The sequence below is a fragment of the Oncorhynchus gorbuscha genome, linkage group LG18 (assembly GCF_021184085.1).
Source record: "Oncorhynchus gorbuscha isolate QuinsamMale2020 ecotype Even-year linkage group LG18, OgorEven_v1.0, whole genome shotgun sequence".
In the NCBI taxonomy this organism is placed as follows: domain Eukaryota; kingdom Metazoa; phylum Chordata; class Actinopteri; order Salmoniformes; family Salmonidae; genus Oncorhynchus; species Oncorhynchus gorbuscha.
In genome coordinates, this window is record NC_060190.1 from 54,931,942 (window position 1) to 54,956,923 (window position 24,982).

General features: G+C 44.4%; 2 protein-coding genes across 6 annotated transcripts in view; both read left to right on the plus strand.

The window, feature by feature from the left end:
* LOC124002526 (polyhomeotic-like protein 2) overlaps positions 1 to 11,261 on the plus strand; it is a 37,130-nt gene extending 25,869 nt beyond the window's left edge. For all 5 annotated transcript variants that reach the window (XM_046309974.1, XM_046309979.1, XM_046309976.1 and 2 more), the window contains exons 8-15: positions 679 to 1,034; positions 1,212 to 1,404; positions 4,728 to 4,933; positions 5,424 to 5,556; positions 5,693 to 5,804; positions 5,936 to 6,056; positions 6,159 to 6,462; positions 9,779 to 11,261. In XM_046309974.1, coding sequence (XP_046165930.1) covers positions 679 to 1,034; positions 1,212 to 1,404; positions 4,728 to 4,933; positions 5,424 to 5,556; positions 5,693 to 5,804; positions 5,936 to 6,056; positions 6,159 to 6,462; positions 9,779 to 9,933 — 1,580 coding nt within the window. In that variant the 3' untranslated portion in view covers positions 9,934 to 11,261. The remainder of the gene's footprint in view (positions 1 to 678; positions 1,035 to 1,211; positions 1,405 to 4,727; positions 4,934 to 5,423; positions 5,557 to 5,692; positions 5,805 to 5,935; positions 6,057 to 6,158; positions 6,463 to 9,778) is intronic.
* A 5,626-nt stretch (positions 11,262 to 16,887) lies between these two features.
* Positions 16,888 to 23,927, plus strand: LOC124002527 (T-complex protein 11-like protein 2). The gene is made up of 10 exons (XM_046309980.1): positions 16,888 to 17,046; positions 17,205 to 17,291; positions 17,453 to 17,585; positions 17,703 to 17,823; positions 17,939 to 18,159; positions 18,421 to 18,557; positions 19,152 to 19,336; positions 21,683 to 21,864; positions 22,258 to 22,430; positions 22,683 to 23,927. The coding sequence occupies exons 2-10, from the start codon at positions 17,207 to 17,209 to the stop codon at positions 22,913 to 22,915; spliced, it is 1,470 nt and encodes a 489-aa protein (XP_046165936.1). The 5' UTR covers positions 16,888 to 17,046; positions 17,205 to 17,206; the 3' UTR covers positions 22,916 to 23,927.
* The last annotated feature ends 1,055 nt before the right edge of the window (positions 23,928 to 24,982 follow it).

Consider the following 24,982-nt stretch of genomic DNA (forward strand, 5'->3'; position numbering starts at 1 on the left):
TTGGGGGATTGATTCACAGATGACTACATACAGCATGTCATAGATTATTGGCTTCTTATTACCCTCTTGCTTTCTTCCTGCATCTGTCTGGCCCGGGGTGGCAGGTAGCCGAGCAGTTAAGAGCGTTGAGCCTGTAACCGTAATGTCACTGGTTTGAATCCCCGAGCCGCCTAGGTGAAAAATGTCTATGTGCCCTTGGCAAGGCACTTAACCCTAATTGCTCCTTTAAATCGCTCTGGATAAGAGCGTCTGTCAAAAAAAATATTTTATTATATTGCCCTGTTGCTTTCCTCCTGCACATGTCTGGCCCGGGGCTACTCTGTTGGTGTGTAGGGCACTTTTCACTAAATGACAGTATTTGATTGGTTCTGGGAAGATATGGGTCCTGGTTGTAATTTTGTCAGCAAAAACCCTGTCAGGTGATGATAGACCCTTTGGAGACATTAGTGAGTAATGTCTGGTCAAAACCTTGACAACGGTTTAGGGCAAGTCTGTCTTGTGCTCTTTGATGTTACATTTTGCCAACAGTAGGTGTACTACTGGCAAAGGAGAGTAAAGAAACAAAACATTATTCCACTCTTCAATTGTTTTTTGAGTTAGGTAGAGTCCATTTTCCTTTTGTGTACAGACTTAACTGTCAGATTTTTTATGTATCCTATTTCTCGATTTCTGTTCCAGCATACACCCAGATACACCCTTCCCACTCCCTGGTCCAGCAGCATAAGCAACAGCAGTTTGTGATCCAGCAGACCCATGCTTCCCAGAGGACCCAGGGACAGCTACTGCAGACTGCCTCCATCCAACCCCACCTGCAGACTCCCCCCCTGATCCCCCGGTCCCCCAGCCAGGCAGGCCCTGTCCCTGTGCTGCCCAAGCCTGCCTCTCTCCACCAGCCCTCTACACCCAGCCAGCAGGCAACCATCTTCCACTCCACCATCAGCCCACATGCTCTCCACTCCAGCCTGAGCCAGACCAAAGCCCAGCCAGTGCAACTCACAGCCATCAACCTCCAGATACAACCAGCGCTCTCACAGGTGAGTACACAGCAGTAACAACAAGAAGTATGGAAATGGAAGAGAATCACTCTCTCACAATATATAATGAATCAGTAAACAAAATACTGTATATCAGTCATTTCTAATCAATAGTCAAATATTCTGTTTCACTAAACTCTTTCTCCCTTCTCTCTCTATTCTATTACGGGCTCCCAGGCTTCCCGATTGGTCCAGGACAGTAAAGGACAGGAGAAGCCAAAGTCATTGGTGGTCAGGGAGCTCTGCCCAACTCCCAGTGTAGAGCAGCAGCCCACCCCATTTACCCCCTCTGCCCCGTCTCCACCACAAGCCACCAAGCCAGCAGAGCAGCCCAAGACTGACCCAGTTATGCCCATCAGCCAACCACAAGGTAACAGGACTTTTGGTTTTAATAAGTTAACAAGTTTTTATCACCCACTTTCTTAGTTATGTTGCCTAGTGGCAGGACTGTAACTAGGGGTCTATTGTTGTCATATCATATTTGCAACCAATTACAACCTTGGAGAACCAGACCAAAGATCAGTCACTCTGCTATGTATTGCTCTCCAGGTGTGGAGGCAGATCTGTTGTCTTATTATTTATTGTAAACTGTGCTCGTCGTTTTGAGTCAGGGTGAAGAATTTTGTCTGATTATCCCCAATGGGACCATTGAGGAGAAGTGAACAGTGTTCCAGTCAAGGAAAGTTAAATGATAGATGTGTCAAATTATCGTGGTCAGGAAAATGTGTGTATCTATCCATCTATCTTTCACTCAAATGGAAAATAATCTGTGTTTTATGATGGGAGTTTTACACTCGCACACTAAGGCCCATTCAAATTGCTGAACATACAGATTATATTAAGAGCTTTCATTTTTATTGCTACTTTTCTTGTAAAAATGAAAAATGTAAACTCACAAGGCTCCTTTTTTATGCTTGGGTGTGAATGCATAGTTGAGGTGCTCCACTTGTTGAAAGTAAACATACAGTTATCTTTGATGTCTAAAAATAGAGCAGTAGGCCTGCAAGACCACTGGTTGTCTGCTTGGAACAGATTGCAACACATTCAGAGCCTGCTGAGTGGTTGAACATATCCCAAAGTTACAGAATAGCCAACTGATCCTGGTTTTAATGGAGTCCATGGTATTTATTGTGCATCTTTCGACAGACATACCAAGAAATGTGCAGTATAGTATGTTGCCATATAAAGAGAAATGGTTTGCAAGAATTGTCTGCAACATTGGGCCACAGGACCTACATTTGTATAAAGTGGTTCCTGTATGCCAGTAGTTATTCAGATAGATTTGAGACCTGTGAATTTTCAGGGCTAATATAGATGTGAGAAGAACCAGAAATGTATATGTCAACATAAGTGAAGTGTTTTTATTTTAATGTGTGGAAATTGAATAGTAAACTCAAGAAAATAAAAAAAGAAACATCCTCTCACTGTCAACTGCGTTTATTTTCAGCAAACTTAACACGTGTAAATATTTGTATGAACATAACCAAATTCAACAACTGAGACATATACTGAACAAGTTCCACAGACATGTGACTAACAGAAATGGAATAATGTGTCCCTGAACAAAGAGGGGGTCAAAATCAAAAGTAACAGTTAGTATCTGGTGTGGCCACCAGCGACATTAAGTACTGCAGTGCATCTCCTCCTCATGGACTGCACCAGATTTCCCAGTTCTTGCTGTGAGATGTTACCCCACTCTTCCACCAAGGCTCCTGCAAGTTCCCAGAAATTTCTGGGGGTGAATGACCCCAGTCCTCACCCTCCGATCCAACAGGTCCCAGACATGCTCAATGGGATTGAGATCCGGGCTCTTCGCTGGCCATGGTGGAACACTGACATTCCTGTCTTGCAGGAAATTAAACACAGAACGAGCAGTATGGCTGGTGGCATTGTCATGCTGGAGGGTCATGTCAGGATGAGCCTGCAGGAAGGAAACCACAAGTGGGAAGTGGATGTCTTCCCTGTAACGTACTGCGTTGACATTGCCTGCAATGACAACAAGCTCAGTCCAATGATGCTGTGACACACCGCCCCAGACCATGACGGACCCTCCACCACCGATCCCGCTCCAGAGTACAGGCCTCGGTGTAACGCTCATTTCTTCGACAATAAACGCGAATCCGACCATCACGCCTGGTGAGACAAAACCGCGACTCGTCAGTGAAGAGCACTTTTTGCCAGTCCTGTGTGGTCCAGTGACGCTGGGTTTGTGCCCATAGGCAACGTTGTTGCCAGTGATGTCTAGTGAGGACCTGCCTTACAACAGGCCTACAAGCCCTCAGTTCAGCCTCTCTCGACCTATTGTGGACAGTCTGAGCACTGATGGAGGGATTGTGCGTTCCTGGTTTAACTCGGGCAGTTGTTGTTGCCATTCTGTACCTGTCCCGCAGGTGTGATGTACCGATCCTGTGCAGGTGTTGTTACACGTGGTCTGCCACTACGAGGACGATCAGCTGTCCGTCCTGTCTCCCTGTAGCGCTGTCTTAGGCGTTTCACAGTACAGACATTGAAATGTATTGCCCTGGCCACATCTGCAGTCCTTAAGCATCCTTGCAGGATGCCTAAGCAACCTTCACACAGATGAGCAGGGACCCTGGGCATCTTTCTTTTTGTGTTATTTTTTTGAATCAGTAGAAAGGCCTCTTCAGTGTACTAAGTTTTTATAACTGTGACCTTAATTTCCTATGTTAGTGTCTTAAGGACCATTCCACAGGTGCATGTTCATTAATTGTTTATGGTTCATTGAACAAGCAAGGGAAACCGTGTTTAACCCCTTTACAGTTAAGATCTGTGAAGTTATTTGGATTTTTACAAATTATCTCTGAAAGACAGGGTCCTGAAAAAGGGTCGTTTCTTTTTTTTTGCTGAGTATATATGAGCAGAGTACCTGTCTATGGAGAGAGAAAAAAAGGGCGGTACCTTATTCAAGTATTTCATTCTTCAGCTCTGCCTGCCTCACCATTCGAGCAGGGCTGGGTCGAGCGAGCGTCTCCGCTCTGTCTTGCCTGCTTTGTACAGTTGACTGGATTCTCGCTTTCAATGAGAGAGAGGCAGGCGACAGCGCGTTTTTGTATTGAATCGGATAAAAGCTCAAGTGAATCGGGCAGGAATACGTTTGGTGAGCGAGTTCTTGTTATTTCACTTTTGATATGGGACAGTTCAAATTTTGCAGTACTTTGCAAATGTTTATCATTGTTGCAAGTAGCTACCGAATCGTCTGCTGTTTTCATTCATAGCTAACTACTAACGTTACTCGTTTACCGTAGCCATACGTGTTTTTGCTTTGAAAATTGCAAACTAGTAGTCGACCCGTCAAAAATGAGCGATGCTTTGGACTCGAATTACTTTTGACAGCCGTTTGTTTTCTCTTTATTTTGATTTCGTGATCAATGTACATTAGTAACTATAATACGCGTCTAGTGAGTGGCATTACAAACGCTTGATATTCGAAGTGGACCCCTTTGCACATGATTTGGCAGGTGGATGATAGATACAGTATATGATGCTAATTTGCTTGAGTACTTAAACGACTGTACAGCAGAGAACGTTAACTACATACTCTGAATAAATATTTTAGCCTAATTAAAGTGAAATTAATCAAATTAATCTACTATAAAAATTGTGTACACATTTTGGCCACATAATTGAAAATTATGCAATGTGTTAACTACTGCTTTGTTTTGTCATTGGCAGGAGTCCCTACTACCAAGAGGTTGAATGCTGCACCTGAGGCACCACCCCCAGCCATGACATCAGGAAATGAGAACGAGGCACCCACTGTGACCGGCAGCATCCCCCAGAATGGAGAGAACAAGCCACCCCAGGCCATCGTCAAGCCCCAGGTCCTCACCCACGTCATTGAGGGCTTTGTCATCCAGGAGGGTGCTGAACCCTTCCCTGTAAGTGCCCTCTCCCATGGTACTCCTTAGCAGCTACCAGTAAGCAACATGTCACCATTTCGAGTGCATTCCCACAGGGGCATTTCCCTATTGGCAATAAAAACAAACCATACAACTGCACTTACCGTGCTAAGCAATAATAAAGGGCAATGCCTTTCTATTGGTTAACTTAGTAATGCATTCTAGTAGCCTACTGTAGTTCCAAAGCAGTGTATACAGAGATGTCTGTGAAAGAAGGCGCACAAATGTTAAGACCATCTTCCCAGTGTTATCATTCTGAGCAAAATGTTGATACACACACTTAAGTGACTCTGTTGGTGCCTGTTTTACTTATCGATTAAAGATGGCATCCTAGTGGATGTTTGCTGCACAAGTCTTTTCTCAGGCTTTATTATAGCTTATGGACACTGCATGGTAAGTTTGCCATTGTAGTATTACTGTCATAGCTTGGAAAGAGTAGCATTCATGTGTCACCCTCTGTCTTAACCAGATTGAGCGGTTGCCTGTAATGATGGACAGCCCAAAGAAGCTGCATGAGCAGCTCTCCTCTGACCCAGACAAGACCCCTGTTAGTAACCCCACCAACACCACAGACTCTGAGACAGAGGAGCTGACCCCTCAAGGTAAGGGAGAGCATGGCTGGAGTGATTTAAAGGCATGTTATTTGACTATAAACCCCATAATGGACTTTCTAAATACTAACAATTCAGCTGTAAGAGATGTTGTTTGACTATTTTGATTTGCACACTGAATTAAAAGACCAAGAGGATTCAGATGCCCCCAAACTGAGATGTGAATTCTGTGGCTGGGTGGACTTTGCCTACAAATTCAAGGGGTCAAAACGGTTCTGTTCCATGGTGTGTGCGAAAAGGTAAGTCACATTTGATGGGCCATTTTCTATGCTTTGACTGGGTTATATGCCTCAGGGTCAGAGCTTCTCAGTAGTGTTGTCTTGGGAAGGTAGTGGCCATAACAGCTATTATCGTTGTTGTGGTGGAATAGGTATAATGTTGGGTGCACTAAGCGGATAGGCCTCTTCCGTCCAGAGAGGAGCAAGGCATCCAACCGCTGGCGCAGAAGGTCACACAACAGCTGCCGCCAGAGTGTCGAACCTAAGAAGCAGGTAGGATCCTCTCCTACTTCTCCACTGACAGGACGGCTTTCCTGTGAATTAACATGCTCCCCTCAGTTACACCAGGGCTGACTCATGGGTTTTATGTTACAGAAGCTTTCCCCTACACCTCAGCAGACTCAGGGAGGTTCAGTGTCCTCCCCGCTCCCCTCCCAACCCAGCCAGGAGGAGTCCAGCCCCTGCTCAGACATGTCCAGCTATGAGGAGCCTCCGTCACCCCTGTCAGGAGCCAGCTCAGGTCCCACAGCACCCCAGGCGTCACACCAGGCAGGGAGAGGCTCAGACCAAGAGGCCCCCCGAGGCAGAGAGCTGCCACTCCTCACTCAGCACTTCCTGCCCAACGACTCCACCAAGTGGAATGTAGAAGAAGTCTACGAGTTTATCCACTCCCTTCCAGGTCAGTCTCATACAAACACTACATGACCAAAAGTATTTGGACACCTGCTCGTTGAACATCATTCTAAAATCATGGGCATTAATATGGAGTTGGACCCCCCCCCCACACACACACACACACAGACTCCCCCTTTGATGCTATAATAGACTCCACTCTTCTGGGAAGGATTTACACTAGATATTGGAACATTGCTTCGAGGACTAGTGAGCCACGAGCATTAATGAGGTTGGGGACTGATGTTGGGCAATTAGGCTTGGCTTGCATTCAGCTTTCCAATTCATCCCAAAGGTGTTCGATGGGGTTGAGGTCAGGGCTCTGTGCAGGCCAGTCAAGTTCTTCCACACCTATCTCGACCAACCATTTCTGTATGGACCTTGCTTTGTGCACGGATTCATTGTCATGCTGAAACAGGAAAGGGCATTCCCCGAACTGTTGAAGCACAGAATCATCTAGATTGTCATTGTATGCTGTAGCGTTTATTTCACTTCACTGGAAAAAAGGGGCCTAGCCAGAATTATGAAAAAAACGGCCCTAAACCATTACTCCTCCTCCACCAAACTTTACAGTTGGCACTATGCATTGGGGCAGGTAACATTCTCCTGGCATCCGCCTAACCCAAATGGTGAAGCATGATTCTTCACTCCATAGTATGTGTTTCCACTGCTCCAGTCCAGTGGTTGCGAGCGTTACACTACTCCAGCCGACGCTTGGCATTGCGCATGGTGATCTTAGGCTTGTGTGCTGCTAATTTGTGTCTTGTGTGCGGTTGCTCGGCCATGGAAACCCATTTTATGAAACTCCAGATGAACAATTCTTCTGCTGATGTTGCTTTGAGGCAGTTTGAAACTCTGTAGTGAGTGTTGCTACGTTCTGTGAGCTTATGTGGCTTACCACTTTGTGGTAGCCATCGTTGCTTAAAGACGTTTCTACTTTACAATATCAACACTTACAGTTGACCGATGCGGCTCTATCAGGGCAGAAATGTGATAAACTGACTTGTTGGAAAGGTGGCATCCTATAACTGTGCCACGTTGCAAGTCATTGATCTCTTCAGTAAGGCCAATTTTGTCTATGGCAGTGGTTCTCAATCCTGGTCCTTGGGATCCAAAGGGGTGCACATTTTGGTTTTTGCCCTAGCACTACACACCTGACTCAAGACTCATCAAAAGCTGACTTTGATGACTATCATTTGAATCAGCTGTGTAGAAAAACAAAAATGCCTGAACCAAAATGTGCAGCCCTTTGGGTCCACAGGGCCGGGGTTGAGAACCAGTGTTCTATGGAGATTGCATGGCTGTGTACTCGATGTTATACACCTGTCAGAAATGGGTGTGGCTGAAATAGCCGAATCCACTAATTTGAAGGGGTGTCTACATATACACCCACACACACAAAAGTGTGTGTATATACACTGCTCAAAAAAATAAAGGGAACACTTAAATAACGCAATGTAACTCCAAGTCAATCACACTTCTGTGAAATCAAGCTGTCCACTTAGGAAGCAACACTGATGGACAATAAATTTCACATGCTGTTGTGCAAATCGAATAGACAACAGGTGGGAATGATAGGCAATTAGCAAGACACCCCCAATAAAGGAGTGGTTCTGCAGGTGGTGACCACAGACGACTTCTCAGTTCCTATGCTTCCTGGCTGATGTTTTGGTCACTTTTGAATGCTGGCGGTGCTTTCACTCTAGTGATGGCATGAGACTGAGTCTACAACCCACACAAGTGGCTCAGGTAGTACAGCTCATCCAGGAGGGCACGTCAATGCGAGCTGTGGCAAGAAGGTTTGCTGTGTCTGTCAGCGTAGTGTCCAGAGCATGGAGGCGCTACCAGGAGATAGGCCAGTACATCAAGGGATGTGGAGGAGGGCAACAACCCAGCAGCAGGATCGCTACCTCTGCCTTTGTGCAAGGAGGAGCAGGAGGAACACTGCCAGAGCACTGCAAAATGACCTCCAGCAGGTGGTTGGGGGTTGTGCTTATAGCCCAACACCGTGCAGGACATTTGGCATTTGCCAGAGAACACCAAGATTGGCAAATTCGCCACTGGCGCCCTGTGCTCTTCACAGATGAAAGCAGGTTCACACTGAGCACATGTGACAGACGTGATAGAGTCTGGAGACACTGTGGAGAACGTTCTGCTGCCTGCAACATCCTCCAGCATGACCGGTTTGGCGGTTGGTCAGTCATGGTGTGGGGTGGCATTTCTTTGGGGGGCCGCCCACCCTCCATGTGCTCGCCAGAGGTAGCCTGACTGCCATTAGGTACCGAGATGAGATCCTCAGACACCTTGTGAGACCATATGCTGGTGCGGTTGGCCCTGGGTTCCTCCTAATGCAAGACAATGCTAGACCTCATGTGGCTGGAGTGTGTCAGCAGTTCCTGCAAGAGGAAGGCATTGATGCTATGGACTGGCCCGCCCGTTCCCCATACCTGAATCCAATTGAGCACATCTGGGACATCATGTCTCGCTCCATCCACCAACGTAGCACAAAAAGACTGTCCAGGAGTCCAGGACTTCACCTCATCAGGAGCATGCCCGGGCGTTGTAGGGAGGTCATGTCATACACACTACTGAGCCTCATTTTGACTTGTTTTAAGGACATTACATCAAAGTTGGATCAGCCTGTAGTGTGATTTTCCATTTAAATTTTGAGAGTGACTCCAAATCCAGACCTCCATGGGTTGATAAATTTGATTTCCATTGATAATTTTTGTGATTTTGTTGTCAGCATATTCAACTATGTAAAGAAAAAAGTATTTAATAAGAATATTTCATTCATTCAGATATAGGATGTGTTTAGTGTTCCCTCTATTTTTTTGAGCAGTGTATATTTGTGCATTTTGTTAGGCCTACACCATAACTACATTCTTCTGAAGGTATGTTGTAGTAGTGATAGTATGTTTATTTCCCCCCTGGGGATGAAAAAAGTTTATTCATTCATCTGTGGATTGTTTAAATGTAGACAGTGCTCATTAATTGTCTTTGAAATTAGATAGTCAAATTATTAGTCACATGCGCCAAATACAACAGGTGTAGACCTCAGGGGCTTGTAAATAAGCATTTCACTAACCAACAATGCAGTTTTAAAAAATATGAATAAGAAATTAAAGTAACAAGTAATTAAAGAGCAATATAAAATAACAATAACGAGACTCTATACCGGAGGTGTACCGGTACAGAGTCAATGTGCGGGGGCACCAGTTTGAGGTAATATGTGCATGTAGGTAGAGTTATTAAAGTGATTGCATAGATAACACAGAGTAGCAGCATTATTTAACTGGTTCACTGTGGCTTTTTCTTCCTAGGCTGCCATGAGATAGCAGATGAGTTCCGCTCGCAGGAGATAGATGGACAGGCCATGCTCCTACTGAAAGAGGACCACCTTATGAGTGCCATGAATATTAAACTGGGACCTGCACTTAAGATCTACGCACACATCAACATGCTCAAAGACTCTTAGCCATGATGGGTCGATATAGTGCTGGTTTGTTGTATGTCTGTGTATGGTGTGCGTATGTCTGTGTATGGTGTGCGTATGTCTGTGTATGGTGTGCGTATGTCTGTGTATGGTGTGCGTATGTCTGTGTTTGGTGGGAAGGAGTCACACTCTGGGACAAGACAAAACATGTCACCATCGCACTGATGACTACCTGACCTCTGCACTACCATCTTTCATCCCACCTTTGGATTGGCTACTTCACGGTACGTTTAGCCATGGCCTGCAAACAGACAACTGATCATCCCTTTGGCTGTCAAAAAGAACAGTTTACAGTAAATTTAATGGACTGACTGCCTTAGAATAATGGCACTAATAGTGCTAAAAGCACTGCAAGGATACATTTGAGTCTGTTTGAAAAGAGAAATGTGGGTATATCTGAAATACTTCCTGCTGAGATATAATTGTGAATTGAATTATCATTGACTGCATATGTAGTATGTTTCTTTTGGTGCTGATCTGATGTTATTGACAGCCTTACATGTACTTTGTGTGTCCCGGGACAAATGAAAGCCGTCGCCAGTCTGAGTCTTATCCAACAGATGCTAAGCTCTATTTTGTAATGATCACCAACTATACACATACATACACTGCATGGCCTTTGACTTTGCTCAGAGCAGTTTACGCTATGCTTTGAAACATTGATTTTGGTTTGTGATATTGATTTTGGTTTCATGTACAAAATTGTTATTTCCCTGTACATTGTACTGGTTTAGAAGACACAACCTTTTTTCAAAATGTGATTTACCAAGACATCATGCCATACCTTATTTATTACTGGGTCAGATTTCAGTGATCTTCTATGACAGTATGTGTTGACCCTACCCTAGTGGTGAAAAGACCACTAGGAACCACTAAGACCTCTTACTCCACTAGCACATCAAATTATTGTTTCTGTTCTCTTTAGTTTTAATTAATACAACCAAAATGACTTGATTGGGTCTGAAATTAATAAGTTAGGTTTGTTTTGAGTTGTTGGGCTATTTTGCTCCTGAGAAAGACTTAAGGTCTGTATGAGTCTAAAGCTGCCTGTATTTTTGCTTTTAAGTTATCCATAATTGTTATGAAAATCAAGTATTTAGAAATATGCAAACATGTAAATATCATACCTTGAGGGAAGTGTCTTTTTTTAGTGTTTTTATAAAAATCTTGTTTACTTGTGCTTGTTGTCATGTAATGAATGGTCGATTGTTTTTAATGTTTTGTTTGAGAATACTCTGTCAAATGCCTGTATTTAACAAATAAATGATTTTGTTATGCAACATTTTTTAATGATAAATAATCTGAAACAAGTTATTTGTCTTTTTGTGTAAAAAGCTATGTTCTAGAGTTTGATATTATGGCAAGTTCAGTACAGTAGCAAGATCCTTTATTATTTGCAGTTCTTAACAGAACTCTGAAAGATCCTTCTTCCTTCCTGTATCTTAACTAATTTAAAGATAGGTGAGTGGATCAGAAAACAAGTCAGTATCTGGTGTGACTGCCATTTGCCTCATGCAGCGTGACATCTCCTTCGCATAGAGTTGATCAAGCTGTTTATTGTGGCCTGTGGAATTTTGTCCCACTTCTCTTCAATGGCTGTACGAAGTTACTGAATATTGACAGGAACTGTTCTCTCGTTTATGGCTCCTGCCCATACCATAACCCCACCACCACCATTGGGCACTGTTGAGAGCAAACCGCTTGCCCACACGATGCCATACACCTGGTCTGCACGTGTGAGGCCGGTTGGGCTTACTGCCAAATAATCTAAAAGGAGTTTGCTTATGTTAAAGAAATTAATGTTCAATTCTCTGGCAACAGCTCTGGTGGACATTCCTGCAGTCATCATGTGGCCTTTTATTGTCCCTAGCACAAGGTCCACCTGTTTAATGATCATGCTGTTTAATCAGATTCTTGATATGCCATACCTGTTTTGGTTAGTGATTGTCTTATTTCACTGTAGAGCCTCCAGCCCTGCTCTATATTCCTCAGCTAACCCTCTTGTCCCACCTCCCACACAAGGTGACCTCCACCGGTTTAATTAATGTCTGTAGAGACAATACCTATCTCATCGTCACTCAATGCCTAGGTTTACCTCAACTGTGTTCACATCCATACCTTTGTCTGTACATTATGCATTCAATCGATTCTACCGCTCCCAGAAACCTGCTCATTTTACACTCTGTTCCGAACGTATTAGACGACCAGTTCTTTATAGCCCTTAGCCGTACCCTTATCCTACTCCTCCTCTGGTGATGTAGAGGTTAATCCAGGCCCTGGATTGCCTTGCTCCACTCCCATTCCCCCAGGCCCTCTCAGTTGTTGACTTCTGTAACTGTAAAGGCCTTGGTTTCATGCATGTTAACATTAGAAGCCTCCTCCCTATGTTTGTTTTATTCACTGCTTTAGCACACTCTGCCAACCCGGATGTCCTAGCTGTGTCTGAATCCTGGTTTAGGAAGGCCACCAAAAACCCCGAAATTTCCATTCTGAAATTAACTTTTTCTGACCAGATAGAACTGCTAAAGGGGGCAGAGTTGCAATCTACTGCTTGCTGTTTGGGGTTTTCTGTACAGCACTTTGAGATATCAGTTGATGTTTTGATTTGAGATAGCCTGCAGAGTTCTGTCATACTATCCAGGTCTGTTCCCAAACAATTTGAGCTTCTACTTTTAAAAATCCACCTTTCCAGAAACAAGTCTCTCACCGTTGACGCTTGCTATAGACCACTTTCTGCCCCCAGCTGTGCCCTGGACACCATATGTGAATTGATCGCCACCCCATCTATCTTCCGAGCTTGTGCTGTTAGGTGACCTAAACTGGGACATGCTTAACCCCCCGGTCATCCTACAATCTAAACTTGATGCCCTCAATCTCACACAAATGATCAATGAACCTACCAGGTATAACCCCAAATCTGTAAACACAGGCACCCTCTTAGATATCATCCTAACCATCCTGCCCTCCAAATACACCTCTGCTGTCTTCAACCAGGATCTCAGCGATCACTGCCGCATTGCTTGCTTCCATAATGGGATTGCGGTTAAACGACCACCCCTCATTACTGTCAAATGCTCCCTAAAATACTTCAGCGAGTAGGCCTTTCCAATCGACCTGGCCCGGGTATCCTGGAAGGACATTGACTTCATTCCTTCAGTAGAAGATGCCTGGTTATTCTTTAAAAGTGCTTTCCTCATAATCTTAAATAAGCATGCCCCATTCAGAAAATGTAGAAACAGGAACATGCAGTGCCTTGCGAAAGTATTCGGCCCCCTTGAACTTTGCGACCTTTTGCCACATTTCAGGCTTCAAACATAAAGATATAAAACTGTATTTTTTTGTGAAGAATCAACAACAAGTGGGACACAATCATGAAGTGGAACGACATTTATTGGATATTTCAAAATATTATAAACACTGTCATGAACTGCAGAGATCTACAGCCACTGTCCATAGGATAACGTAATTGCACAAATTTTCAGTTTTAAATCCACAATAATTGAGAATTTCAAGAAGCATTTCTCTACGGCTGGCCTTGCTTTCCACCTGGCCACCCCTACCCTGGTCAACAGCCCTGCACCCAAGAAGCATTTCTCTACGGCTGGCCTTGCTTTCCACCTGGCCACCCCTACCCTGGTCAACAGCCCTGCACCCCCCACAGCAACTTGCCCAAGCCTCCCCCATTTCTCCTTCACCCAAATCCAGATAGCTGATGTTCTGAAAGAGCTGTGAAATCTGGACCCCTACAAATCAGCTGGGCTAGACAATCTGGACCCTCTCTTTCTAAAATGATCAGCTGAAATTATTGCAACTCCTATTACTAGCCTGTTCCACCTCTCTTTCGTATTGTCTAAGATCCCCAAAGATTGGAAAGCTGCCGCGGTCATCCCCTTCTTCAAAGGGGGAGACACTCTAGACCCAAACTGCTACAGACCTATATCTATCCTACCCTTTCTAAGTTAACAAACAGATCACCAAACATTTAGAATCCCACCATACCTTCTCCGCTATGCAATCTGGTTTCCGTGCTGGTCATGGTTTCCCGTCAGCCACGCTCAAGGTCCTAAACGATATCATAACCGCCATCGATAAGAGACAATACTGTGCAGCTGTATTCATCGACAGCCTTGGTTTCTCAAATGACTGCCTTGCCTGGCTCACCAACTACTTCTCAGACAGAGTTCAGTTTGTCAAATCGGAGAGCCTGTAGTCCGGACATCTGGCAGTCTCTATGGGGGTGCCACAGGGTTCAATTCTCGGACGGACTCTTTTCTCTGTATATGTAACGGATGTGAAACGGCTAGCTTAGTTAGCGGTGTGCGCTAAATAGCGTTTCAATCGGTTACGTCACTTGCTCTGAGACCTTGAAGTAGTAGTTCCCCTTGGTCGCGGCTTTTGTGGAGCGATGGGTAACGATGCTTCGTGGATGACTGTTGTCGATGTGTGCAGAAGGTCCCTGGTTCGCGCCCGGGTATGGGCGAGGGGACGTAAAAGTTATTCTGTTACATCAATGCTGTTGACCCGGATTACTGGTTGCTGCGAAAAAAAGGAGGAAGGTCAAAGGGGGGGTGAGTGTAACGGATGTGAAACGGCTAGCTTAGTTAGCGGTGTGCGCTAAAATAGCGTTTCAATCGGTGACGTCACTTGCTCTGAGACCTTGAAGTAGTAGTTCCCCTTGCCCTGCAAGGGCCGCGGCTTTTGTGGAGCGATGGGTAACGATGCTTCGTGGGTGACTGTTGTTGATGTGTGCAGAGGGTCCCTGGTTCTCGCCTGGGTATGGGCGAGGGGACAGTTTAAAATTATACTGTTACATATATATCAATGATGTCACTCTTGCTGCTGGTGATACTCTGATCCACCTCTACGCAGACAACACCATTCTGTATACCTCTGGCCCTTCTTTGGACACTGTGTTACCTAACCTCCAGACGAGCTTCAATGCCATACAACTCTCCTTCCGTGGCCTCCAACTGCTCTTAAGTTGGTGGTTGAAGATATCCCTCTAGTGGTGTGGGCGCTGTGCTTTGGCAAAGTGGGTGGGGTTATATTCTTCCTGTTTGTCGCTGCCCGGGGGTGTCCTCGGATGGGTCCACAGTGTCTCCTGACCCCTCCTGTCTCAGCCTCCAGTATTTATGCTGCAGTAGTTTGTGTCGGGGGGCTAGGGTCAGTTTGTTATATCTGGAGTACTTCTCCTGTCCTATTCGGTGTCCTGTGTGAATCTAAGTGTGCATTCTCTAATTCTCTCCTCTCTTTCGCTCTCTCGGAGGACCTGAGCCCTAGGACCATGCCCCAGGACAATATAATAATATATGCCATTTAGCAGACGCTTTTATCCAAAGCGACTTACAGTCATGTGTGCATACATTCTACGTATGCGTGGTCCCGGGGATCGAACCCACTACCCTGGTGTTACAAGCGCCATACTCTACCAACTGAGCTACAGAAGGACCAGTCCACCTGACTGTGCTGCTGCTCCAGTTTCAACTGTTCTGCCTTATTATTATTCAACCATGCTGATCATTTATGAACATTTGAACATCTTGGCCATGTTCTGTTATAATCTCCACCCGGCACAGCCAGAAGAGGACTGGCCACCCCACATAGCCTGGTTCCTCTCTTGGTTTCTTCCTAGATTTTGGCCTTTTTAGGGAGTTTTTCCTAGCCACCGTGCTTCTACACCTGCATTGCTTGCTGTTTGGGGTTTTAGGCTGGGTTTCTGTACAGCACTTTGAGATATCAGCTGATGTACGAAGGGCTATATAAATACATTTGATTTGATTTGATTTGATCTTAAATGCAAGTAAAGCTAAATGCCTACCTGGTTAAATAAAGACGAAAATAATAATAATAATAATCAATACCTGTCAAGTGAATGGATTATCTTGGCAAAGGTGAAATGCTCACTAACAGGGATGCAAATACATTTGTACACACATTTTGAGAAATCAGCTTTTTATGCATATGGAACTTTTCTGTGATATTTTATTTCAGCTCATGAAACATTGGACCAACACTGCATGTTGCGTTTATCTTTTTGTTTAAGTGTAAACCTAGATTATTTTGTCACACGTATCCTGTCCTCTAGTGGTGCTTAGAGGGTGGTGCTTGTACAACAGTTGAAGAATAGTTCAGTCAATGTAAAGTGGGTTTGAATCGAATAGGTTGGGGAACTGAATAGTTGCTCGAGTGGGTGCTCAATCACGTCAGTGCGTGTTTAAGTGCAAAGTCCCTCTTTCAATAATGTATACCATTGAATAGGATGTGTGACAGACAAATTATTTGGCACGATTTTTATGTTGTTGTTTAGAAATGCAGTATATGATCCTCAAGTTTATAAAAACGTATGGGGGTGGGGGGGGTACTAGTTCTAGAGATTACTTGATTCCTTCCTTACAACTAAAGAATGTATGACCTCTTTGCTTTGTTTTAGTCGGACTGCCCATATGCCACTCACAGCAAGTTGCCATGGTACGTTCACATGCTTTCGTAACAAATTCAAAAAACGGACTAATAAGGACATTTCCGGTTGTTTTACGGTTTCCATCTATTTCACTTTAGAGAGAACTTTAAAACTGCACGCGCTTACTTTATTGTTTATTAACTCGTAGCATTATACATAAAAGCGAACTTTGTACCACTCCTACTTTTCAAAACATTGCAGTTGCATTGAAAGGACAATCTCCGGGCTGTACTAGAAAAATGCGGCAGGGCACGCCCCTCTGTTTTGATTCAACCATGGAGCAAACCATCTGTCTGTGTATTATATAGACTTTGAAACCAGAACATAAACCGAAAGGGCTATTTTTAAGGGTATGTTAAATTTATAAACATATTTACATCTCAAATATCTAGAGCATATCATTTTGTAGTAGGCATATGCCTACTACATATGGAAACTTCAGGCATAAATCATATCCCAACCTTACGTAATGGTTTGGTCTGCTTTTAAACTTCAGAGCGCCGATCTTTAACTGTAGCAGACAGATGCTTCCCTGCTGTATTCATGTACTACACAGTCACATTTTATCGTGTGAATATAAATTGAAACTTCACACTGATTTGTAAACGTTGTCTGAAGACTCAGCACAATTGCTGGTGAGTTTGGTTTTCTCTTTGATAGTTCATTAAGCTAACCAAAATGCAGTAGGACTCTTTTTTTCATACCCTGTTTTGTTGATGGTGAATATGTATTACCTGTATCGACAGACCAAATAATATTATGAGACCATGATTACTTTATTTTCATGGTCCAGGCATGCAGAATGCAAACCCAATAGAGGAGGCGGGAGGCGACACATCCTGTGATGTGCCCTGTCTCCAGAAACTTGACTCCCCAACAGGTAACAGGCACTCCTCATGAACAGCTATTGGTATGGATTCATATTTTGAATTATGTGATTTTGTTGGTATTCGGTGTGTAATAAAGGTATTTAACTTATATCTCTCTCCACTCTCTGTCTGTATGTCTGTATGTGTGTGTGTGTCTGTCTTCATCTTCCAGGGAGCCCTCCCAAACAAGCCTCTCTCGCAGATATGATTGAGTTTGAGAATTGCGTTTCCAATCTCAGCCTTGCACATGAGATAGTGATGAACAGAGACTTCAGCTTCAGACAGAACAGCCCCCCCAAAGACAGGCAAGAATAGCTATGAAACACACACCATTTCTGTCTAATGATGGTCAATAATCACTGTATTATCATAATTTCAGTCACTTTAAAGTCACAGATTTTTAATAATGATTTATTTTTTAGCTTGCAAGGGAGAATATCTGACATAGTTCACAGTGCTTTCTGGGACTGTCTTCGTGAGCAGCTTTCATGCAGCCCTCCAGACTATGTCCATGCTGTCATTCTGATCCAAGAGGTGAAAACTGTGAGTATAGTCATGTACATTTACTAGCTCACTCCTTCCCCCAGTTTCTCAGCATAGTATAGCAAACAAAGAAAGGCTAAGTGACCCACTATGTGGCTGTCCCCTGTGTGGTCAGACCGTGCTGTCCTTGCTCCTGCCTGGCCACGTGCGTCTGAAGGCACAGGTGGAGGAGGTTCTGGACCTGGAGCTGATCCAGCAGCAGGCAGATCACGGGGCCCTGGACCTGCAAAGATTGTCAGGCTACATCATCAATACCATGGCCTCCCTGTGTGCCCCTGTACGGGACCCAGAGATCAAGACACTACGGGATCTTTCGGACCCAGTAGAGCTCCTCAGGTGAGGGACATGCTCAATTAACTCATTTTATGGTTAAAAAAAGAAGGAATTATGTAGCATAATATCAGATATGAAAATGTAATGACATTACCCTTGGAAAGACAAAATCTAAAAATAAAAATAAAACTCTGGGAAGCTCCTTCGTAGACTATTCCACTACTCATTCATAGTTACTTTGGGTATGGTTCACACATGTCCAGTAATGAACCAAGGCCTAATTTTGGTTAATGCTAAGAAATATGTTCCTTTCCTTACTAACAGGGAGATCTTCAGAGTCCTTGGCCTGATGAAGACAGACATGGTCAACTTCACTGTACAGAGCCTCAGACCTAATCTTCTTCAGCAGGCGGTCCAATACGAGCAGGCCAAGTTCCAGGAGGTCCTGGAGAAGCAGCCTGGTAAGTGAGACAATGTTCTAAGAGAAAATCTACACAAATCTACAGTTCTACCAAATCTGATGTAACGGATGTGAAACGGCTAGCTTAGTTAGCGGTGGTGCGCGCTAAATAGCGTTTCAATCGGTCACGTCACTTGCTCTGAGACCTTGAAGTAGTTGTTCCCCTTGCTCTGCAAGGGCTGCGGCTTTTGTGGAGCGATGGGTAACGATGCTTTGTGGATGACTGTTGTTGATGTGTGCAGAGGGTCCCTGGTTCGCGCCCGGTTATGGGCGAGGGGACGGTCTAAAGTTATACTGTTACACTGACATGCTCCTAACATCCAGATGGAAGAACTTGTGCTTCTACATCTGCATTGTCTGCTCTTTGGGGTTTTAGGCTGGGTTTCTGTATAAGCACTTTGTGACATCTGCTGATATAAAAAAGCTTTATAAATATATTTATTTGCTTGATTGTTTGATTGAACTCGGTTGGATAATCCCTTTAATTACATTCACGCTTTCCATCAAATAAATGTCAGGAACTTCAAAATGGATATTGTTTGTCTAATGATGGTTTCTATATGTTTTTGTTGCTTTTCTAACCATCCTTCTCAAGAGTTCCTGGACAAGACCACCGTTTGGCTTCAGGTGGCAGCACGAGAGGAGGCATTGGTCAGTGCCCAGTCTGACCTTGACACTGGGACTCCCAAGCCATGTGGTCCATTAAGTCCTACTGCCGTCCTGAACAGGGCTTACCTGCAACTGCTGAGCTGGGACCCCCATGACCAGAACTACCCTGAGGTAATCAAACGAGGACCCTGATTGGTTCTGTCTTCCCAGTGGTATAACAAGAATGGAGACAGTTCAAATCAAATTTTATTAGTCACATGCACCGAATACAACAGGTGTAAACCTTACAGTGAAATGCTTACTTACAAGCCCCTAACCAACAGTGCAGTTTCAAAAAAATATGGATAAGAATAAGAGATAAGAGTAACAAGTAAATAAAGAGCAGCAGTAAAACAATAACAATATCTACAGGTGGGTGCTGGTACAGAGTCAATGTGCAGGGTAACCGGTTAGTTGAGGTAGTATGTACATATAGGTAGAGTGAATTAAAGTGACTATGCATAGATGACAACAGAGAGAGTGGGGGGGGGGGGGGGGTAGTAGTCATGGTAGCCATTTGACAAAATGTTCAGGAGTCTTACGGCTTGGGGAAGAAGCTGTTTAGAAGCCTCTTGGACCTAGACTTGGCGCTCCGGTACCGCTTACCATGTGGTAGCAAAGAGAACAGTCTATGATTAGGGTGGCTGGAGTCTTTGACAATTTTTAGGGCCTTCCTCTGACACCTCCTGGTATAGAGGTCCTGGCTGGCAGGAAGCTTGGCCCCGGTGATGTACTGGGCCGTTCGTACTACCCTCTGTAGTGCCTTGCGGTCGGAGGCTGAGCAGTTTCCATACCAAGCAGTGATGCAACCAGTCAGGATGCTCTCGATGGTGCAGCTGTAGAACCTTTTGAGGATCTGAGGACCCATGCCAAATCTTTTCAGTCTCTTGAGGGGGAATAGGTTTTTCCTGCCCGCTTCACAACTGTCTTGGTGTGCTTGGACCATGTTAGTTTGTTGATGTGGACACCAAGGAACTTGAAGCTCTCAACCTGCTCCACTGCAGCCCCGTCAATGAGAATGGGGGCGTGCTCGGTCCTCTTTTTCCTGGAGTCCACAATCATCTCCTTTGTCTTGATCACATTGAGGGAGAGGTTGTTGGCCTGGCACCTCACTGCCAGGCATCTGACCTCCTCCCTGTAGGCTGTCTTGTTGTTGTTGGTGATCAGGCCTACCACTGTTGTGTAATCTGCAAATTTAATGATGGTGTTGAAGTCATGCCTGGTCGTGCAGTCATGAGTGAACCGGGAGTACAGGAGGGGCTGAGCACGCACCCCTGAGAGGCCCCTGTGTTGAGGATCAGCGTGGCAGATGTGTTTTTACCTTTTCATTTTCTTTTTTTTCACCTTTATTTAACCAGGCAGGCCAGTTGAGAACAAGTTCTCATTTACAACTGCGACCTGGCCAAGATAAAGCAAACCTTACCACCTAGGGGCGGCCCGTCAGGAAGTCCAGGATCCAGTTGCAAAGGGAGGTGTTTAGTCCCAGTGTCTGCTTATTGATGAGCTTTGAGGGCACTATGGTGTTGAACTCTGAGCTGTAGTCCATGAATTGCATTCTCACATAGGTGTTCCTTTTGTCCAGATGGGAAAGGGCAGTGTGGAGGGCAATGGAGATTGCATCATCTGTGGATCTGTTGGGCGGTATGCAAATTGGAGTGGGTCTAGGGTTTTTGGGATGATGGTGTTGATGTGAGCCATGACCAGCCTTTCAAAGCACTTCATGGCTACAGACGTGAGTGCTACGGGTCGGTAGTCATTTAGGCAGGTTACCTTAGTGTTCTTGAGCACAGGCTCTATGGTGGTCTGCTTAAAACATGTTGGTATTACAGACTGGGACAGGGAGAGGCTGAAAATGTCAGTGAAGACACTTGCCAGTTGGTCAGCACTCACAGTACACGTCCTGGTAATCTGTCTGACCCTGCTGCCTTGTGAATGTTGACATGTCTGAAGGTCTTACTCACATCGGCTGCGGAGAGCGTGATCACACAGTCTTCTGGTACAGCTGGTGCTCTCAAGCATGTTTCAGTGTTATTTGCCTCGAACCGAGCATTGAAGTAGTTTAGCTCGTCTAGTAGGCTCTTGTCACTGGGCAGCTCTCGGCTGTGCTTCCCTTTGTAGTCTGAAATGGTTTGCGAACCCAGCCACATCCGACGAGCATCAGAGCCGGTGTAGTACGACTCGATCTTAGTCGTGTATTTAGCAGACGCTCTTATCCAGAGCGACTTACCTGTTTGATAGTCGTTTAGTGGAGAATACAATTCAGGAAGAAGGTGGTTGATGCCATTTTCAACAAGGAAATTACATCAGGGAATTATCAATGAATGGATGAATAACCTATTGTTCCAATAAATTAATAGATTGAGATTAAATAATAATAAATCCCAGTGGTTTCACCCCCACACAATCTACTCACCCCACTTATATACTGGAAAACATTTTATAGTAGCTCATGTCCAAATTTCTCCTCTCCCTCTACAGACAGTTCTGATGGACAGAGCCCGCATAGATGCACTGGGGCAGAGGCTGAGTCTGCTGGTTCTTGAGGCATCAGTTCTGCTGTTGACTAGCACACAGTGTGGGGCCGCTGTTTTCTCTCTGCAGGGGTTTGTAGGTAAACTCAAGCAGACCATCACTGCCCTGCTGGAGGGCAGTCACAACAGGTAAGAGATGGGGGGGTTACTGTCTCTCTCGGAGCACAGGTAATGTATAACAGAAAAAAAGTAAGTTGACAAAAGATTCCAGCTGCCACACTTCAAATGTCTGCAACAAGGCTGGGTTTCTATACAGCACTTTGAGATATCAGCTGATGTACGAAGGGCTATATAAATACATTTGATTTGGTTTGAACAAACCCTGGCTTCTTCAGGCTCAAAATATAGCTCAAGTTAACAAGTTAATAAACATTTAAAATAAAAATGTTTATACATGATTTCATGAAGCTATTCATGCTCTAATCTAAAGTACAATCAAATGTATTATTGAGGGTTCAATAAATCCTTATCCTGCAGTTGTTCTGAATGGATGTTTGACACCAGTCTCTCTGGTGCGTTCAGGGACTTTGACCTGCAGGGGGCGTTGCTGGGGCTGAGGGAGCAGGTGCTGGTGCAGGTGAAGGAGGCTCTGATCACCCAGGAAGGACCAGCGCTGCCTCAGGACAGTGAAGATTTGCTTATGGGACAGATCTCAGACCTGGCCAAGGACAACAACCCCATCCACACTCTCATAGGTCAGTCACCACCAGTGAGGGGCAACCCAAACCGACCTCCCAAATTCAGCATTCCAGAGTAACTAGTTGCATGAGTTCCATGTTAATCCTGTGATATGTGGAGGTCAATTTAACCATTACTGATAAAATTATGAGTCCGATACAATTGTACAGTTTAGCAAGATATGTTCTGTGTCTGCAAAGGTTCTTGTAAGTCAGATTGGCAGTGCAGCAGGCTGATGTCTCTCTTTTTGCATACCACACATGTTGTAGGAGAAAGAGTGCAGGGCTACCTCCAGGCCATGCTAGAGGGAGGCCCCACTAAAAAGAGTCCGTCCATGCCCCCTGCCCTGAGGCTGCTGAGTGCTGAGGTGGCAGAACTGGGAATGGCCTTTGGACGAATAGTCCATTTCAACCGCTCAGTTTTCGGCCCCTTCTACGTCCCCATCCTAAGGAAGATGCTGTTTCCATCGGGAGAGGCCGAGATGGGAGAGGACTCCCGCTAGTCCTCCGAACATCTCCGGTCCCCTGGATAAGCTGCCATTCAACATTTACACATTGTAGAGCAGGGTTCCCAAACTGGCGACCTGCGGGCCAAATCTGGCACGCCAACAATATTATTTGGCTCCCCCAAAGACCCCCAAATTAAATGTTAATATTTTTTAAATAAAAAAAATGTATACAAATCTCATATCCGATATGCAAAACCCCCCAAATGCAATGTCCCAAGAAGGAAGTTACCCTACCTAAATAATGCAAAAGTTAAGTTTTAACTTCATTCATGAGGAGAGAATGCAGGAGACAGTCAACTAATAAAGCTGGCAACGACCATTTTGTGGTGCTGAAACTTAAAGCTGCAACCACAGCACAATCAATAGGAGGTGAACAGCACCTGGTGCTGAAAATATAGCTAACCTGTTATGCAAGTGTTGCACAACGACAGATGGAGAAAACCTACACCAGTCGAGTAATTCATTTCAACAATAATATTCATTTTAATTTGACTTTACAAACAAGAAGAGGGCTTAATTGTCTTCTGAGCCAAGGCCTACATAAAATAACAACTGGCTGTGGTATGCCATAAGGCTTAACAGCATCTTTCACAAGAAAAAATTATATGGCCGATGCCATTTAGGTTCGATGCTGTGATGCTCATTTGCAGGGGATACTTCTGACCGGTTGGAGGGGAAATTGGTGGAAGACCTCCTGCAATGAGATCAAGGTCAGGTCATTTGACCTCACTCATCCAGCCACTCGGGTCATGTGACAATGTTGATGCCCATTCTGTGTTTTATATATATAAAATGCACATTTAAAAAAAAAAAAAAAATGTTGTCCACGTCCAAGACTGCAGCCATGAGTTCAGTTATTGAAATTCTGGCATTATGAGATGCGTATTAAAAAATAAATATGCACAAAAAAATCATTCCAAAGACAGTTTCAGAAGTGGGATTTTTTTTTTTTTACAAGGTCTCCTTTCAATTGCAACTGGCCAAAAATGGAGCATCCTAGATTAAACAATAATTTAAAGAAAAAAAGGTGAATGTCTATCAGGACAGCCTGCTCCTATAACGACAGAACAAACAGATCATACTGTCAGCTTGAGACCTAAATATCCCTGGATAAGCACACAATAATGTTAGTATTTACTAAGTACTGTCATATAGGCCACTAAGTTACTCACTCAATGGGAAATGTTGCATTTCCCCTCGATCTTATGGATGTCACGTGAGATGGATGTGATATTGTCTATATTGCGTTCATAGAGGAAAATGAGGACTCGCAGGATTAAGTCGATCCAAACATTTTTAGCACATGAAATGCACGTTTCTTTATTGGCTGTATTCCTGAGCATGCCACCCAAAACGCACACAAGTACTCGGTACCCCTGAGCGCATCCCTGATTTGGCTTGATGTCTGTAATTCAATCAGCTCAGTTTGAATTGCGGCCTAATTTTTTAAAATTTAAACTTTATTTAACTAGGCAAGTCAGTTAAGAACAAATTCTTATTTACAATGACGGCCTACCAAGACCAAACCAGGACGACGCTGGGCCAATTGTGCGCCACCCTATGGGGCTTCCAATCACGGCCAGATGTGATTCAGCCTGGATTCGAACCAGGGACTGTAGTGACGCCTCTTGCACTGAGATGCAGTGCCTTAGACTGCTGCTCCACTCAGGAGCACAATCCAGTGAGGGTATCGTTTTCTTAGCAAGGGAGGAGTGTTCTCCACCTGGGCAGACTGTGAGAGGAGCACATACAAACGCAATGATATCCATGGGCATTCCGTAGTCTTCAAATCTGGTGGAGGAATTGTCAGCCAAAGAAGCAGTTTATGTAGCTTGCAGTTAAAGCTTAAATGTTTCTGCGTAGGGCTCTGTCTCAGGCGGGAAGACCACCTTAAAAGTTCCATGCTTAGATTCATAATAACGTATGAGATTAAATGATTTGCAAACAGCAACATTTTCATTTCAAATAAGACACACTGGCTTGGCATTGGGAAAATATGGTAAGATGAATGCAATCTCTTTGTACATTTTCCCTGATACTTATTGAGAGCGACATGTTGAT

Bases quoted from the DNA above. Each gene is read 5' to 3' on its own strand.
- LOC124002527 (XM_046309980.1), top strand. From the start codon at position 17,207: ATGCAGAATGCAAACCCAATAGAGGAGGCGGGAGGCGACACATCCTGT. The intron at 17,292-17,452 runs GTAACAGGCACT...TTCATCTTCCAG, and splicing joins GAAACTTGACTCCCCAACAG to GGAGCCCTCCCAAACAAGCC. The intron at 18,160-18,420 runs GTGAGGGACATG...CCTTACTAACAG, and splicing joins GACCCAGTAGAGCTCCTCAG to GGAGATCTTCAGAGTCCTTG.